At 37.6% G+C, this 18,567-nt stretch overlaps 3 protein-coding genes across 4 annotated transcripts; all 3 read right to left on the bottom strand.

Annotated features, from left to right (window-relative positions):
* Positions 1-4,257: 4,257 nt before the first annotated feature.
* On the bottom strand, positions 4,258-4,485 carry LOC127557880 (keratin-associated protein 20-2-like). The gene has a single exon (XM_051991167.1). It carries the CDS (start codon positions 4,483-4,485, stop codon positions 4,258-4,260), a length of 228 nt encoding a protein of 75 aa, XP_051847127.1.
* Positions 4,486-11,171: 6,686 nt separating this feature from the next.
* Positions 11,172-11,435, bottom strand: LOC127557148 (chorion class B protein L11-like). Its single transcript, XM_051990584.1, has one exon. The coding sequence runs from the start codon at positions 11,433-11,435 to the stop codon at positions 11,172-11,174; it is 264 nt and encodes an 87-aa protein (XP_051846544.1).
* A 3,461-nt stretch (positions 11,436-14,896) lies between these two features.
* On the bottom strand, positions 14,897-15,490 carry LOC127557879 (keratin-associated protein 19-7-like). 2 transcript variants are annotated; one of them, XM_051991166.1, is made up of 2 exons: positions 15,352-15,490; positions 14,897-15,312 (listed from the first exon to the last, which is right to left on the bottom strand). In XM_051991166.1, the coding sequence occupies exons 1-2, from the start codon at positions 15,488-15,490 to the stop codon at positions 15,230-15,232; spliced, it is 222 nt and encodes a 73-aa protein (XP_051847126.1). In that variant the 3' UTR covers positions 14,897-15,229. The 2 variants fall into 2 exon arrangements, with proteins under 2 accessions (XP_051847126.1, XP_051847125.1); XM_051991165.1 differs by having other exon boundaries at positions 14,897-15,490.
* Between the last annotated feature and the right edge of the window lie 3,077 nt (positions 15,491-18,567).

Raw genomic sequence — 18,567 nt, 5'->3', positions numbered from 1 at the left:
TTTTCTTCTAACTCCTTTGTGAATTCTTCCAAGAGAGCCTTTTGAGTTGGAGATGAGGTCATATCCCCTTTTGAGTCTTCATCTGGAGACGTTTTGCCTTTAGTGTCTTCAGGGATTGAAGTTTGTGCTTCCCTGTTTTTATAATAGCTAACTGTGGTCAGAGTTCTTTTCTTTTCTTTCTTTCTTTTTTTTTTTTTTGCTCATTTTTAAGGATTGTGGTCTGCTTCTGTGGCATAGGGGGGATTGTTCTGAGCTTCCTCTACAGGATGATAAAGGTTTTATTCTGCCCTGGGACCACTAGTGCTGCAGGCTCTCCCCTTGTTATGCTAGGGTTCAGGGGCTCACTATTTACCTTCTGTGGTTGTGTTGAACATCTCACAGCTAGTCTGCTGCTCCATTGGTGTCTGAACTAGAACAGAATAGCCAATATTGCTATACTTTGGTTAAAAGCTCTCCAAAGGCCTCTCCACCCTGTTTCTCCCTATGCTGCATCTGTATTGAGCAGCATTCCCCCCAGCTTGATTGAGACAGACCTTTCCTGAAATCCTTCCAAAATATTTTCTGCTGGAAATTTGTTGTATTCTGAATATTTGTGGGTTCTCTTACTCTAAAATCTATTCAAAGGCTTGATCTAGTGTTGATTCTGCAGGAAGCTAGGAAAAGCTCAAACAAAGTTCTGTTACCTCTCTGCCATCTTGGCTCTGCCCCTCCTAGCATTTTCAAGAACCAAATGAAGATCAAGAAGAAGGAAGACTCAGGAGGAGCCATTAGTTGTAGAAATAATGAAATTACTGGGCTCTCTGAAGAAATCAATTGTTCTTTAATTTTAGGTCAGAAAACAAGACTTTAAAAGGCAGTGAAAGGAGAGCCAAAAGGGACTCTATTGATGGAAGATCTCTATTGATGGAGGATCATGAATTCCTGACCTAAGAAGTTAGCCAGTTGTATCTGTGACTTCAGGGTGAAATGCTGGTCTGAAACTTGAGCTGAGGTCATGAGTGTCAGAGAGAAAATAACTGAGACCATGGCAGATGAGACTGTTACTATTGTGGAGCATTTTAGAAAGATATTAAGTGATCAGAAGAAAAATGAGATAAAAGTGGTAGAGACAGCAATAGATGTAGTTCTTTTCTTGGCTTCTAAATCTCTCATAACTGCAGTCTAAAGGATAAAACAACCCAATAATATTTTATATGACATCTTGACATCCCACTGTGACCTTGAGATTATATGAAGAGAGGTATGAGACAAGAATTCAGGAAAATGGAGATGATAGCCCATCATTAATCTGCACTGCTCAGGGCGTGTCTCATCTTCAGCCAATCTGTTGAGCATCAAGAGAAGTTCAGACCATTTGGAAAAATGACCTATGGCTCAGGGTCCATGAGGATACAATAGGATTTCATATGATAGCCAGATGGTGCAGTGTGACTTTGAGATTGCATGAAGAGGGGCATAAAGGACTAGAATTAAGAAAAATGGAAATGATGGCTCATCATTAATCTGTGCTATTCAGGGAATATCTCATCTTCAGCCAATCTATTGAGCATCTAAAGAGGTTCAAACCAGTTTTGTAATTCAAAACCCATGGGGATCACTTGAAGGAACTGGGATTCGAGCTTAGAGAACACTTAGGAGACTATGCCAACTTTTTAAAGGATTAAAAAAAAAACCCACCATGAAGTACAATCAGTAGTTATTTTTTATTTCTTCCCAAATGAAAAAATCTTAGAACTAGAACTACACTAGTACTTTTACCCCATTAAACTAATTTTCAGCTTTATTACAGAGAATGAAAAGCTCTTTTCCCACTGAGAGCTGTTGAAGAGAAAAGTCATCTTCCAGAAGGTGTAATTTTTATTGATGTGACCTCCCTGGAAAGGATTGATGAATCATTTAAAGGTATATTCTGGGAAGAATTCAATGGAGTGTGTCTCCTGAGAATATCTTTGTGAATCCATAGAAATATCCATATTTTTTTCTGAATGTAGAATAAGGGCTATGAGTGATATCTATTGTAGCAGACATTCATTTTAAGATAAATCACAGGAGATGTAAGATCTATAGCTTGTAATACTTGTAGTGTTTCCTCTACTGCACAAAACATTAATTCAAACAATAAACATTTCAATCTATAAAAACTGATTAATCTTCTATTATGTTCCAGTTGGGGATACTAAGCTCTTTCTCCCTAAGGACTCATCTGAGGGAAATAATTTTTAGGATGTAAAGTCCAAAGCCAAGCTGTGGGACATTAAAAAAGAGATTTTCTCCCTCTGGGAGTTTGAGTTAGACTTTAGATGTTTGAGGGTTTAAAGACATTCTTTAAAAATTAGTCCATTTCCCCATGAATGGGAGAGCCTGAGGTCAAGGACAGTGTTGTGAACTGGACTGCCTATGTACTTTGATGGAAAAGATTGGGCCCATCAGAAGGGCATGATTCCATGAAAGTCTTCAGGTTTGACATATGACACTCTTCTGTAGTTTTGTGCTATGTTTTTCCATTGTACATATTCATATGTATTTCATATTAGTAATTGATAATAAAATAGTGAAAGATAGCTAGAAATCAGTGTATTAATTCACATGCTGACAGTCATTAAGGACCATTTGAATCTGGAAGAGATGAACCATGAGCATGACTTGATGAACATAGAAACCTTTGACAAAACTTTAACGTGAAAACCCATTTAGTATGCACACAAAATGTGGGAGAAGGGCCATGGATTTTGGGGATAAAATCTTTGACTCTTATAAAATGGGGCTTGCGCTTTATGGAGTACTAAAATATAAGTACTGCAGAATTCCAATTTTAAGAGACACTTATATAAAGAAATAAAATCCTTTTATTTTTCCAAATGAAATCTAGAGAATTCTGCCTTTGTTGAAAAAGATTAATTGTAGACGAGATCTTCTTCAATGACATCAAGTGCAATATTAAAGATTGAAACTCTGGAAATGTGGGAGTGGAGCCAAAATGGCTGAGGGTAGACAAGTCTCTATCTGACCTCCTCCAAGATTACCTCAAATTAACAGCAGATTAAACACCTGAACTGGTTTTGGAGTGACAGAACCCACAAAAATTTGTAATGTAACAAATTTCCAGAAGAAGATATTTTGAAAGAACTTCAGAAAAGGTCTGTTTTAGTTGGGTAGGAGGAGAACCTGCCAAGCCCATATTGCAGCACAGGGAACCTGAGGCAGGGAGCAGGGGCAGGATGCCAGATATTTATGGTGTCTGCCCACCAGGGAATCTATTGGGAAGCTCTTAGGCTACTCTGTCCTGATTACAAGCCAGTGGATCAGCAGATTTGCTCTGAAACACCCAAAGCAAATACAAAAGACAATTTATGAGCCTCTGAACTCCAGAGCTCCAGAAAAATGTGACCTGACCCCACCCACTCAGCACTGGAAGTCAGTCAGCAGAATTACCCTAGGGAAAACTAAAGTGGCTGTCACTCCTTTGCCTTAAGAGCAGACCTTAAGCTTTAAAAAATTAGTAAAAAAGCAAAAAGAACTCTGACCATAGATAGCGTTTATGGAGAAAGAGAAGAACAGATGTCAAATCTTGAGGATCCTAAAGGCAAGCTAGCTTTAGATGAAGCCATAAAGGGTAATATGAGTTGGTCTCCATTTCACAAGGATCTTCAAAGAGAGTTAGAAAAAAATAGGGAAAGGTAATGAAATCTTTGCAAGAGGGTATGGAAAAGGAAAACCAGAAATTATGTGAAGAAACTTCTTTAATAAATAGACTTGATGAAATGGAAAAAGCATATAATGCCTTAAAAAATAAATATGAAAAAGAAACCAATTCATTGAAAAAATAATTTGTGAAATGAAAAAAAAATTCAATGAAGATTGAAAGTTGTCAGTGTGAGGTTCACACTCATGTAGATTGAGGTCAAGGAGGAGATGTAGAAACAGTTTTGTGAATCAGTGAAAGTTTATTAGAAAATCATAACAGACCCCTCAGCCATGATATGTCAGAGCTGAGCAGACTTTCTGGAAATGTTGGGAGCACCTTCATCATGATAGCTGAGTTTCTGCATCATTCTCAGAAGTATGGGTCCAGCTACTTCTGAATCCCTGTCATGTCACTGCTCTGAGTAATCCATAGGGATGCTGATACTTCTTGTGGCATCTTTCCTATATCACTTAGCTGTAGAGACAGATAGAATATGATGTCCTTATAATGCCATGGAATTACTCAAGCACAGTTGGACAAGGATTCCATGATACGTGGAAACAGGTGGTTTTTCAGTAGAAGCCAAAGGAAGAATATCTTCCACAGCAAGATGGGCGGCAGCAGCCATAGCCATAACCTCTGTAGCCATAGCCTCCATAGCCCAGGCCTCCATAGCCTAGTCCTCCATAGCCACAGCTTCCAAAGCCGTAGCCCAGGCCACGGTAGCTGCCACATCCATAGCCATAACCAGAGCCATAACCATAGCCCAAGCCCCCATAGTAGCTGCCCTTGTAGCTCATAGTGTCAAGATTCCTGGAATTGGAAAAATGTCAGGGTTTAATGTGTGAATGTGTAGGATACCAACTGCACTGGGACTTTTATACACTTCCAGCAGGAGGTGTGGCAGCTTCATTCCATAACTATATTATTCCCTTTAATGAACTTGCTAGGCCAGACACATTCTTGTCATAGTTTGTTGCTTGAAAAGAATTTCTCCAGCTCATCAAAGGGTATTTTCTCTGCTTCTTTATGAAGATTTTGCTAAGGATTTCACCCCTCTACTGAGAAATTATTGCAATGTTGCTAAAGTGTATGTTTTATTATAGTTGGTGATCTATCAAATCTTCATGGCATTTTCTCCTGGGGACATTGTCTTTATTTCATAGCTTGAAGGCCTGGCCTTCTGATTTTTTTCAGTATGATTTCAAATTTTATTTCTTTTGATCTTTGCTATTACAGAATGTAGTGACAGCAAGCTACACAATGAAGATGAGAAAAGTGTGGAGAAAAATTATGTGTGAAATTAGTGAATCAAACAATCATTCTAAATTCACAAAAAGCATAAACCCTCTCCACAGGACTTATGCTTTACCAGACATTATACTCAATTCTATTAGTACAAGGAAAGGTCACCAGAGTCCCTGTTCTTAGACAGCTCTAAATTTGTGAAATTTAGAGTGAAAATGTGAAAAGATCAGGGCATTTGCTAGAAACACAATGAGGTGACGGGAGATCTCAGAAGCAAAGGCACAAACCCCCAGGACAATGGAGTAATGCTACATGCCAGAGTTGGGATTAGATCTGAGATTCTCTTGAATCAGGGAAAAAAAGAGAGAGGAGAGGATTCTTGGCAGAATAGGTAGAAAGTCAGTGGAAGTCAGCAGAAGCTACATGACATGCCTTGTCTGAAAGAAATCAGGTAGGCTACATAGGGCAGGCCCATCAAATGTGGGCAAGAGAATAAACTGTACTGATACTGGTAAAGTAGGAAGGAGTCAATTGATGAAGACTGAAATTTCAGACAGAAATTATCTTTTTAAATCAATATAAAACAGGAAGCAATTAAAATTTTCAAGATAATCAGTGCAGTGATTTGGGATTTTGTGTAGTTAGAGTGTAAAGATCAGATTAATATTTTAGGAAAATCCCTTGATATGAGGATCCCAGGATGGATCTGGGTGAGAAGAATATTGAGTCTGGGAGACCAATCAAATGATCTTACAGAGGTCTGTAAGTTCTGATCCAAGGTGGGGTTTGAAGTGTTTGGATTGCAGAGATTTTGGGAAGACAGAAAGGAGAAATTTTGCCAAATGATTGGATAAGCATGATGACACTAAGTAGTCAAGATCTTCATTGAGTCTGTGAACCTTATTTCTTTGTTTGATGGTTCTCTTGAAATGTATAGAGAAATTTTGAATAGATAGGTTGCTTTTGAAGAGGCAGGATGAGAGGATCTGCTTTATAGTTGAGGGTTTGGGATTTGTAGGGGACATAAAATTGAAATTTTCTTACATTACATTCATGATATATAACTGAAGCTTAGGAGAGATTTTTTTCCTATTACTCAAGAAATGACAGTGAATAAAGGATGGAAAGAGTGAGTGAATAGGATAAAAAGAGAGAAAATAGAGAGACAGAGATAGACGGAAAGAGAGAGAAACACACAGACATACCCACAGAGTGGGAGACAGAGACAGAGACAGAGACAGAGACAGAGAAAAAGAGAAGAGAGAGAGAGAGAGAGAAACTGAAACTCTGAAATCTTAGAAATATCTACTCTTTTACCATAAGAAAAAAGATTAATGAAGAGGAAGGAAAAAAGAGAATTCATCATACAGGTATTAGGTGCCAAGACATTTGGCTGTAGGCCACCAGAAATGAGCGGTCTGGCTGGAATTGGCCAGTGTTTTCACAATGAGATGAAGAAGAAGGAAAGTTTAGAAGAGACCATTAGTTTTGACCACGAGGTACTCTTTACAAAGTTTCTCTTAAATATTGGATTCAAGAACCAGATGTCTAAGTTTTGAAAGCCAGTGAAAGAAGATCCAAAAGGGATCTTCTGATAGCTCCATTTATTGCCCATGAGTAATCAGCACTGTCTAGTTCTTTGGCTAAGCTGTAGAACATTTGGAGGAGCAGCAAGCTTCTAATTCAGGGCCTATGAAATATACTTGAAGTGAGTGGGACTTATGGGCTTGAAGGACACTGATGACCAGTGTTATATGTTTCTGTCTCTCTGTTTTTTTTTTTTTTTGTTTCCGTCTCTGCTTCTATCTTACTCTCTCTGTATCTTATAGCATTTTTTGCAATTTTATATATAAAGGTAGTTTTTAACATTCATTTTTGTAAAATTCTGAGTTCCAAATTTTTCTTCCTCCCTCCCCTTATTCTCCACTCCCCAAGACAGGAATCAATCTGATATAGGTCATACCTCTACAATCATGCTAACTTTATTTCCACATATGTTGTGTTGTGAAAGAAGAATTAGAAGGGAAAAACCATAAGAAAGTTAAAACAAAAAATAAAGAAAAACTGAAAATATCATTCTTCTCTCTGCATTCAGAGTCCATAATTCTTTTCCGGATTTTTATAGAGTTTCCAGCAGGAATCTTTTGTAATTGTCTTATATGTAGTATTTCTGAGAAGACCTAAGTCTATCATAGTTGGTCTTTGTCCCATGTTGCCGCTATTGTGTATAGTGTTCTTTTGGTTCTGCTTGTTTCACTCAGCAACATTTTGTGTAAGTCTTTCCAGATTTTTCTGAAATCTACCTCCTCATCATTTAAAATAAAACATTAGTGTTCCATTATATTCATATACCACAACTTGTTCAGCCATTAGCCAGTTGATGGGTATCCCCACAATTCCAATTCTTTGCCATCACACAAAAAGCTGCTTTATATATTTTTGTATATGTATATCTTTTTCCACTTTGTGCCAGTTCTCTTAAGGTTTTTAAAAATAGTGTATAGATATTAGTGTATAGATGTTAGTTTTTTTTCATTTATTCCCATTTGAGAAAATTTGGATTCAGAAGGGGTCTTTGACCCACTTAAACTGATTTTCAATTTTGTTATAGAGATTGAAATGTACTTTGCCCACTGAGAATTTTCTCTTGGGGGGCATTAATTTGGTAATAACTAATAAAATTAATATTTCGGTAGCTAATAAATTAATTTGGTATTGATTTGGTAATTACAATGCTGGAGAAACTGAGGCAAGATAGAGATTAGAGAATTTTAAAAAATTTATTAGAGGGAGAGTTTGGAGTGGGGACAAAACAGGATCCATGTTGACCCAGCTAACTCGATCGGACTCTCATTTCAAAGTATCCAGCAAGGAGCAAGGGATTCCAGGGATTTTTATAGGGCTCCAGCAATCAGAGAAACAAAGGCAGAGGGGAAATAGAGGACTGAAGAGTGGGAAGTTTCAGGAAAGGTCCATATATTCAGTTCTGATAGGTTGAGGGTGAAGAAGGATCATAAATTCTAGGAGCCAGGATGTCTGAGGCAGAAGATACTCAAATATTCAGATAAGCAATTTGTAGGTTTATGATCTTTGGAAGGCTAGTGGTCAGCTCTCCCAGCCCTAATTATCTCAGTTCTAATGGCCAGGAAGTAGGGTTGCCACCAGGCAGAACAATTCAGGGAATTGAGGCAGAACAATTTAGGGAAACTGAGTTAGAACAATTCAGGGAAACTAATACAGGGAAAGTGAGGCATAACAGTAATTAATTTATTACAAATAATAAATCAATTTTATTCAAATATTAAAAAGGAACTAAAAGGAGAACTATTAAAAGCATCTTTCATTAACCTGTCTTATTTTTAGAATTAGGATTTTTAACACTTACAATGCAAAATATGAAAAGAAAGTTATGTTTAAGGAAACAGTAGATTTAACTAGGGTTTAACTTTAAAACCTTGAATTTATTAAATTGCTCTTTTATTTTCTTTTGTTTTTCAGGTTGTTAAAGTTGAACACTGATAGAATAGCTAGAAAGACTTGGTTAGGTGACTAGAATAAAATACCAGAAGCTCATTATCCCTTCATAAACTAATAAACAACCAGTCTCAGTACTAGTAATACAACCTCCAAAATATTCTTGAGAATTGATCAAACGAACTTATCTTGATCTAGGGCACCATTATAGACAAAACCATTGTCAATAACCATCTAGACTCATAAAAAGCAAATGACAATATTTTTAATAGGCATCACCATTTGTTCTTCTTTTGTTGTGTCTGACACTCCACAACCTCCTTCTGACCTAGATACCGAAATGGCTCGCCATCTCCTTCTTTAGCTTACCTTATAGATGGGGAAACTGAGGCAAAAAGGTTCAAGTGACTTGTTCAGGGTCACACAGCTAAAGCTGAATTTGAATTCCAGGTCAAGTATCACCCAACTTCTCTATTTAATACTTTTCACTAATAATTTTCAAATTCTATGAATAGAAAGCTTTCCAAATACAGTCATGGCAGAAGAAATTAAAACCATGTAGAAATGAAGTCAGATATATATCATCCTATCTACTACCAGAGTTATTCTGAATTTACTTTCAGAGAGTCTGCTAAAATGAGGTTACCTCTTGATTTCTTTTCTAAAAACAATCAAAAAGCAAAGTCATAATTAATTTTATTTTATGTTTAATTTATGGAATTTGAAAAAAGCATCTTTACAATAATATACAATCAATGATTACACATGAAACTGAAATCTACTATGTACAACTTGCTATTCCTTTCAGAAAGAAAATTCTTTTTTTGATTAGTTTCCATTAGCAGATCTTCATAGCATGTCTATAGGGAAAGTACTGATGAATCACTTGGACTTACATTTTTGGGAGGAATTGAATAGAGAGAGTTTCATGAGACAATTTGCTTTGAAAAGACAGTACATCTATGGAAATACACATGCTTTTGTGTGTGTGTGTGTGTGTGTGTGTGTGTGTGTGTGAAAGGAGTGATATATACATTAAAACACAATCATTTTAAGCTAAGCTGCCTGAGGCGAAAGATCTACTGATTGCAATACTTATAGTGTTTCCCCCACTCCTTAATATACTAATTCAATCAATATATTTCAATAACTAAAAAAATTTAAGGTGCTTTAAATATGCTTTGTACAGTACTAAATTCTGACTTCCTTCCCAAAGGCCTATTTGTCATTGGAGGATGAAAGGTCCAGGCAAGATGTAGCAATAAAGCAAATATTTTCTTTCCTTGGGTGTTCAAGTGTTTGAGGGCTTTGAAAGACATACTTTAAAACTGATTCCACTTCTTCCATGGACCAAAGACCTCAGTTTAAGACTCTTCAATTTTGTGAACTCGACTAACTGTAGTTTGCTGGAGGAGACTGAACCCATCAGAAAGGTATGTCAATCTTTTAGGTTAGTATATGACTTTTTTCTGTAGTTTTTTTCTATAGTATTCACTTGTACAGTGCTCCTAAACTTTAAATTGATGGGTGGGTGTCGGGGGCCAAGACCTAGTCGCAGGGAACCTTAACAGAGACTGCCTCTTCCAGCTTCCCAGAGCCAGACGGGGCTTCGGACATCTCCAGCTCTCCTCGTGGAGACAGGAGGAGGGAATCACCAGAGCTGAGGTGGATAGACGCAGTGATGTTTATTGGTGTTACAAGTCAGCGGTGTCTCCCCAACCATCCCGTGTTTGTCCCTTTTATAGTTCTTTTCCCTCCACCTATTGTGCACCAATCGGGGTAGAGACTCCTTCCCAATCCCTCCCCGAAGGAGGAGCCTATCCTTTCTGTGCCTCCCCCGCCATGGGCTAGGTTCCACCACTTCAGCCCGTGGTAATCAAGGAATCCTGGGTTAGGGTGGGTCCTGGCACAAAGGAGTCCTCAACTCACTTCAGGAGGTTCAGGTCCAGAGCCTCCCACAAGTGGGGTGACAACTAGAAATCATTGAACCAATTCACATCTTGACTGTTACTAGGAACCACTTGGATTGGGAAATGATGAATTGTGAGCAGGTGAAGATGAAGATGTGAATCTCTGAGAAAAGCTGAATGTAAAAAAACTGAATGTGACCACAGAATGTGGGAGAAGGGCCATGGCTTACAAAAACAAAGGCCTTGCCATCTGTATAGAGAGGTCCTGAGAATTATAAAGCACTAAATTTTAAGTTTGCAGAAGTGAAATTTTAGAGAGGAATTTAACAAGTAAATAATACTTTTGACCAGAAATCCTAAGCATTATCACTTTATTGCAAATAAAAATGAAGTGGAGACTAAATCTTCTATAATGACACACAAGTGTAGTGCAAGAATGAAAATCTTTTCAGGGTGTGAGATAGAAACCTGAATATGAAGACTTAAAGAAAGAGCAATGAAAACAGTTTTGCTAAGCCAGTCAAGCAAGTTTATTAGAAAATCACAACAGATATCTCAGCCATAGTATATCAGAGCTGAGCAAACTTGCTGGGAATGACTTGTCACTGGGAGAATCTGCCTCATGATGGGTGAGATTCTGCATCTTTTTCCAGAAGGACAGATCTAGCTGCTTCTCAGTCTTGGCACTTCACATCTCTGAGTGCTCCATAGAAATTCTGAAACTTTTTGTGGTACTTCTTATATGCCATCTAACTGCAGAGGTAGATGGAAGGTGATGTCCTTAGGAAGATATGGAGTTAATCCAGGCTGGATTGGGCAAGAATTTCACAACATGGCAGGAGCAGGTGGTTTTTTTAGTAGCAGCCAGAATATCTTCCACAGCAAGATGAGCGGCAGCAGCCATAACTACCATAGCCTCCATAGCCTAGGCCTCCGTAGCCATAGCTTCCACAGCCCAGGCCTCCGTAGCCATAGCCACCATATCCATAGCCTCCACAACCACAGCCTCCACAGCCTCCATAGCCATAGCCCAGGCCACGGTAGCTGCCACATCCACAGCCATAACCAGAGCCATAGCCATAGCCCAGGCCCCCATAGCAACTGCCCTTGTAGCTCATGGTGTCAGGATTCACGGATTTGGAAGGATGTCAGGATTTGGAAGGATGTTTGACTATATAGGATATCATGTACACTGGGACTTTTATACCCTTCCCGGGGAGGTGTGGCAGCTTCATTCCAGACCTGCATCATTCCCTTTAATGATTTTACCAAGACAAAATCACATTCTTGTCATAGTTTGTTGCTTGAGAATTTCTTCTCCTCAATAAGGGTGTTTTCTTTTGATTTGCTGTTTCTCTAATGACTCTACCAAGGATCTCATTCTTGTAGTGAAAAGTGATTATAGTGTTGCCAAAGCCTATGTGGTTAATGTGGCTGGTGCTCTACCCAATTTTCATGGCAGCCTCTCCTGAGGACATGTCCTCATTTCACAGCTTGATCACCTGATCTTCTGATTCTTTTGATCAGTTCTCTTTGAGAATGATGCGACAGCAAGTTTCAGATTGAAGTTGAGATAATTGTGAAGGAAAAAATTTATGGAATTAGTGAATCAGTCAACCACCCCAAAAGCATTAAAACACAAATCACTCTACGAGTCATTGTACTCAGATCTAGGAATACAAAGTCTTTAGAGTCTATATCCTCAGGCAGCTCTAATGTTCTTAATTTTTTTTAATTTAGTGTTTTATTTCCCCCTCATTAAATATAAAGATTATCAACATTAGTTTTTAAAACTTTTAATTCCAGATTCTTTTCTTACCTCCCTCCTCAACCTCCCCTCAATGAAAAGGCAAGCCATTTGAGTTAGGATATTCCTGTGCAATAATGTTCCATAATCATCATGTTGGGAAAGAAAACATAGAGCAAAAAAGAACAGCCCTCAAGAAAAATAAATAAAGGAAAAATGCATCCTTCAATCTGTATTCAAACACCATCAATTTTTTTTTTCTGTGTATGGATAGCTTATTTCATTATAAATCCTTCAGAGTTGTCTTGGGTTATATATTGCTGAGAATGGTCATGTCAATCACAGCTGATCATCTTACAATATTCCTGTTACTTTGTACACAATACATTTGACTTTGCATCAGCTTATGGAACTCTTTCCTAGGTTTCCTGAAGTCCACCTGCTTATTATTTTTTAATCAAACAATAATGTTCCATTACATTCATATACCACAACTTGTTCAGCCATTTGCCACTTGATAAGTATTCCCACAATTTTAAATTCTTTGCTATCACAAAAAGAATTGCTATAAATATTTTTGTACATGTAGGTCCTTTTTGTGCCAGCTCTATTAAGATTTTTTAAATGGATATCACAAAATATAGTCATAGTTTTCATTTGTTCCCATTTGAGAGAACTTGGATACAGAGGTGGTCTTTTATCATCCTTAAACCGATTTTCAACTTTGTTGCAGAGAATGAAATACTCTTTTCCCTTGGAAATTTTTCTTTTTTTTTCTTTTAGGTATTAATTGAATATTTTAATCAAATTTTGAAAAGGAAATAAAAGAGGAACTCTTTTTAAAAGTTCCTCATTAACCTGCCATACTTTCAGAATGAGAATTTTTAATACTTGCAGTGCCTCCTACCAAAAAAAACCAAAAAACATGTTTATGGAAACAGTTGACTTAATTAGGGTTTAACTTTAAAATTTTGAATTTGTTAGATAATTCTTTTGTTTTCCAAGTTTTCAACACTTGTAGTATTGCTAAAAAGACTTGAATCAACAGAACTATTATTTATTGTCAACAATCATCCAGATTCATAAAAACTGAAGAACAATATTTTTTATAGATGTCACTATTTGTTGTTCAGTTGTGTCTGACTCTTCATGACCCCCATCTGCAATAGACAGAGATACTGGAGTGGTTTGCCATCTCCTTCTCTAGCTCACTTTGCAGATGAGGAAACTGAGACTAAAGATAAAAGTAATTTGCTCAGGTTCACATAGTTTCGGAGGCTGGATTTGAACCCAGCTCCTCCTCACTTTAGGCCAAGACTGCATCCACTGCATTACCCAGACATCTTATTTCATTTTACTAATTATTTTCAAACTACAGAAAATTTCCAAATACAGCTTTCCAAATATATGTGAATCCCACATGAGAATGAAATCAGATACATGCCATTCTATCTTATGCCAGAATTATTCTGAATACACTTTCAAGCAGTCTGCCTAAGATGATCTTACATCCTGATATTCTTTTATTTAAAAAAATTAAGTTATTTTTATTTGATTTTTCATTTGTGGAATAAAAAAAAATCTTTCCAATAATATACCACAATAAAAAGATGATGTATATGAAATTGCAAATCTATTGTGTACCTTTTGCTATTCCTTTCAAAAAAAGAAATCATCTTCCTTCTAAAAGATTAATTTCCATTTAAGTGATTATCATAGAATGTCTACAGGCAAAGTATTAATGAATCACTTGGAAATATGTTTTAAGAGGAATTCATTGGAGTATCTTTTAAAGGCATTTTCATTTAAAAGCCAATGAATCCATAGAAACATACATATTTTTTGCTTGAAAGGATAATAATGACAAGGAATGACATATTCCCTAATACACATTCATTTTAAGATAAACTGCCAGAAGCAAAAGATCCATTGATTGAAACACTTTACTGTCTGAAAAACTAGTTCAGTTGATAAGCATTTCAATAGCTAAAATTTTATTAAGTTACTACTATATATCTTGTAGAGTATTAAGCTCTAACCTTCTTCCCAAAGATCCTTCTGAGAGACTTGATTTTGGGGGCTAAAAATCCAAGCAAGATGTAGAGAAAGAAAACAGATATTCTCTTTCCCTGGGAGCTTGAGTTCAGATGTTTGAGGACTTTGAGAGACAGTCTTTAAAAATTGATTCACTTCTTTCATGGACTGAAGGACCCTCTTTTGAGGCACTTCTGATGTTGTGAGCTAGACAGACAGTATGTGCTGTTTGCTGGAGGAGATGGGACAGATCAGAAGGGTATGTCAATTTTTCAGCTTAGTATATGACTTTCTTCCATGGATTTTGTGGCATAGTATTCACTTGTGCAGTGTTCCAAAATTTAGCTTAGTGGATGATGATAAAGTGGGAGAAGACAACTAGAACTCATGGGGCCAGTCCACATCTTGACAGTTATTGGAATGCCTTGTGAGCATGTTGCAATGAAAAAGTTAATCTCTGAAAAAGTCTAACATAAAAAACCTGTCCATGTGCACTCAGGATTTGGGAGAAGGGCCATGGCTTACAAAAACAAAAGTCTTACCTTCTGTATAGTGGGGTCCTGAATATTGTGAAGCATTAAATTTAAATATGGCAGAAGTGATATTTTAGAGAGAGATTTAACAAGGAAATAATGTTTTTTGAACAGAACTCTATTGAAAAAAAATGAATTGGAGACTATATTTTCTGCAATGACACAAAATATAGGGCAAGAATGAAAATCTCTTCATGGTGTGAGACTGAAACCCAAATAAAAGCACTTTTAGAAAAGGAAATGAAAACAGTTTTGTCAAGCCAGTCAAACAAATTTATTAGAAAATCTCAACAAACATCTCAGCTGTGGTATATCAGATCTGAGCAAACTTGCTGGAAATGAGTTCTCATTGGGAGAATCTCCCTCATGACAGATGAGATTCTGTATCTTTTCCCAGATGGACGGATCCGGCTGCTTCTGAGTCCCTGGTACTTTGCTGCCCGGAGGGCTCCATAGGGATTCTGAGGCTTCTTGAGGTATCTCTCTTATGCCAGCCAGCTGTAGAGACTGTTGGAAAGTGATGTTCTTAGAAAGATGTGGAATTGACCCAAGCTGGTTTGGACAATGATTCCATGACACTGTAGGGGCAGCTGTTTTTTCAGTAGAAGCCAGAAGAATAAAACCCTCCACAGCAAGATGGGCGGCAGCAGCCATAGCTACCATAGCCTCCACAGCCCAGGCCTCCATAGCCATAGCCTCCACAGCCCCGGCCTCCATAGCCATAACCACTATAGCCCAGGCCTCCACAGCCACAACTGCCATAGCCATAGCCTAGGCCACCGTAGCTGCCATATCCACAGCCATAACCGGAGCTATAACCACAGCCCAGGCCTCCATAGTAGCCTCCGTAGTAGCTCATTGTGTTAAGATTTGTGGATGTGGATGATGTTAGGATTTAGTTTGGTAGAACACTATGTGCACTGGGACTTTTATACACTTCCAGCAGGAGGTGTGGCAGCTTCATTCCAAAGCTACATCATTCCCATTAATGAACTTACCAAGGAAAATCATCTTCTTGTCACTGTATTTTTGACTGAGAAGAATATCTCTAGCTCATTAAGGTTGTTTTCTCTTGAACTACTGTTTTTCTATGAAGATTCCAACAAGAATTGCACTCCTGTTGTGAGAGATGATTGTAATGTTGCCAAAGCCTATGTGGTTAAGGTGAATAGTAGTGTAAGCAGTCTTAATGGCAGCCTCTCCTGGGGACATTATCCTCATTTCACAGCTTGATGGCTTGACCTTCTGATTCTTTCAGCATGCTTTTAATTCAATTTCTTTTGATCATTGCATTTAAAAGACCAAGTGACAGCAAGTTTCAGATTGAACTTGAGGTAATTGTGGAGAAAAAAATGTATGGAATTAGTAAATTAAACCACTTTTCAAAAAGCATAAGGACATAAACCACCTTCGCAGAGATTACACTCTATCAGCTATTGTACTGAGGCTTAGGGATACAAACAAATGTCCTTAGGAAGCTCTAAAAGTTTCAAGAACAGTTAACACATGAAAAGACCAAATATGTGTTATCTACATGGAGATTTTGTAGAAGAAAATCTCAGCAGCAAAGGCACAAGTCCCTGAGACAATGGGTTAATTTCACATGCCAGAGATTCTTTTGGATCAGGAAAAGTTAAGAGGTGACAGGAGGAGAGAAAAGACACTTCTTGGCAAGAGAGCCAGGCAATACAAAGTAAAGCACAGGGTAAATGAAGTGCATTTTCTGACCAGGACTACCAAAATGTAGGGAATAGAATAAAGTGTACTGAGTCTTGAAAGATAGGAAGGAATCAGTTGATGAAGATGATGAAATCCCAGGTGAAAGGCATCTTCTTAGACTAGTACAAAGCAAGAAGCTGTTGAAGGTGCAGTGATTTGGAATTTTGTGTGGGTAGAGTGGCAGAGAAATCAGCAGAATATTTTAAGAAAATCCCTTGATTCAATGATCAGGTGATTGTCCTTGATTTAGTTGGATCTGGGTGGTAAGAAGGGTAAGGCAGGGAGACTAATTAAAGGATTTTGCAGAGAGACTTTTGAAGGCTGATGTTATGTATGAATATGAGTAGAAAGAAGTATTTGGATTGCAGAGACTTTGAGAAGACAGAAAGGAGAAGTTTTGCCAACTGATTGGATAGATGTTATAATGCAGAGGGATCAAGGACTTCACCAAATCTGTGAACCTGGTGGAAGTTCTCTTAGAAACTATAGGGAAGTTTTGAATAGATAGGTTACTTTTGAAGAGACAGCATAAGGAGATTAGCTAAAGAGTTGTGGGTTTTGAGATATGTAGGAGACTTAACATTGAAATTGTCATATCTTACAGATCATGACAGATCATGATGTGGAAATGAAGATCAGGAGACAATTTTGGCTGTAACTTGATATTGGATTGTGAGTGAAGGAGAAGCTGTGGTTGGGGAGAGAATGGAGAAGAGAGAGAGAGAGAGAGAGAGAGAGAGAGAGAGAGAGAAGAGAGAGAGAGAGAGAGAGAGAGACAGACAGACACAGACAGACAGAGACAGAGACAGACACACAGAGAGAAACAGAGAGAGACAGAGACAGAGACAGAGACAGAGAGAGAGAGAGAGAGAGAGAGAGAGAGAGAGAGAGAGAGAGAGAGAGAGAGAGAACTAGAACTAGAAATCTTGATAGCTCAGGAAGGTCTAATCTTTGCCATAAGAAAAAAATTAGTAGAGAGGAAAGAAAAGAAAGAAAACTTTTGGATTCATCATATAGGCATTTGATGACGAGACAATTGACTGTTTTAGGCTGTTGGAAATGCCTAGAAGCACTTTGTCATACCTGTGAACCAGTGCTTCTAAGATCTGAAATGCAATCAAGAAGCAAGACTCAGAAGAAGCCCTCAGTTTTGGTAGTGAGGTGCTTTTGAGAGAGTAATATTGATTTCAGGAACTGGATGTCTAGGATTTCGAAGGTAATGAAAGAAGATCCAGAAAGGGCTCTGAGATAGCTCCACTGATTGTAGTGCAGGCATCAAATTTCTAAATAGGGAAGTATTGCAAAGTGCTGATAATATGAATTTGGGTTAGATTATGCATTCCAGGTTTAGGAAGACAGCCAGATGGACTATCCAGTTCAGGCTAAATGCTGGTCTGAAAGCTAAGATGTGCTAGTGAGTGTCAAGGAGAAAATAATTGAGTCTATGGTAGATGAGGTTGTTACCAACTGAGAGGATATAGTGGAGAGAAGAGACGTCAGGCTGTTGCTCCTTGGCTGTGGAACTTCTCAGAAAGATTTTAATTGATGAGGAGAAAAATGAGATCAAAGTGGTAGGGAATGCAATAAACATAATACCTCTCCTCCTAGTTTCTAAATCTTTCTCAATTGTCTTTAAAGGAGCAAGGAAGCCAAATAAGATATCATGTAAAAGCCAGATATTATACTGTGATCGTGAGATTTCATGAAGTGGGCCAAAAGGGACTAGAATTCAGGAAAATGGAAATTATAGCTCATAATCTGCACTGCTTAGTTCTTGGCTAGTGTTTGCCTGAGGTGTAAAGCATTTAGAGGAACAGACTGGTTGGAATAAGGGCCTCCAGGAAGAGTCCCTTAAAGGAGTTGAGACTCATGGCTTTAGAGAACTTTGATAACATCATGCTAGGTCTCTCTATCTCTCTCACTATGTACTTAATAGTATTTCTTTTTTTTCCCCTAGTTACATATAAAGATAGTTTTCAATATTCATTTTTATAAGTTTTGAGTTCCATATTTTTCTCTTTCCCTTCCCTCTTCCCAGGACAGCAACCAATCTGATATAGCAAACAATCATGCTATATTTTTTATTTAAAATTTTTTTATTTTAAAAATTGTGTTAAACTTAATTCCATATTAGTCATGTTATGAAAGAAGAATCAGAACAAAAGAGAAAGTTAAAACAAAAATCAAAATGAAAATGTTATGCTACAATTGATACTA

Source organism: Antechinus flavipes, chromosome 3, assembly GCF_016432865.1.
Source record: "Antechinus flavipes isolate AdamAnt ecotype Samford, QLD, Australia chromosome 3, AdamAnt_v2, whole genome shotgun sequence".
NCBI classification, from domain to species: domain Eukaryota; kingdom Metazoa; phylum Chordata; class Mammalia; order Dasyuromorphia; family Dasyuridae; genus Antechinus; species Antechinus flavipes.
Note: the sequence above shows the minus strand (reverse complement) of the source record. Positions and strands in the feature narration are given on the sequence as shown.

Bases quoted from the DNA above. Each gene is read 5' to 3' on its own strand.
- LOC127557148 (XM_051990584.1), bottom strand. From the start codon at position 11,435: ATGAGCTACAAGGGCAGTTGCTATGGGGGCCTGGGCTATGGCTATGGC.
- LOC127557879 (XM_051991165.1), bottom strand. From the start codon at position 15,490: ATGAGCTACTACGGAGGCTACTATGGAGGCCTGGGCTGTGGTTATAGC.
- LOC127557880 (XM_051991167.1), bottom strand. From the start codon at position 4,485: ATGAGCTACAAGGGCAGCTACTATGGGGGCTTGGGCTATGGTTATGGC.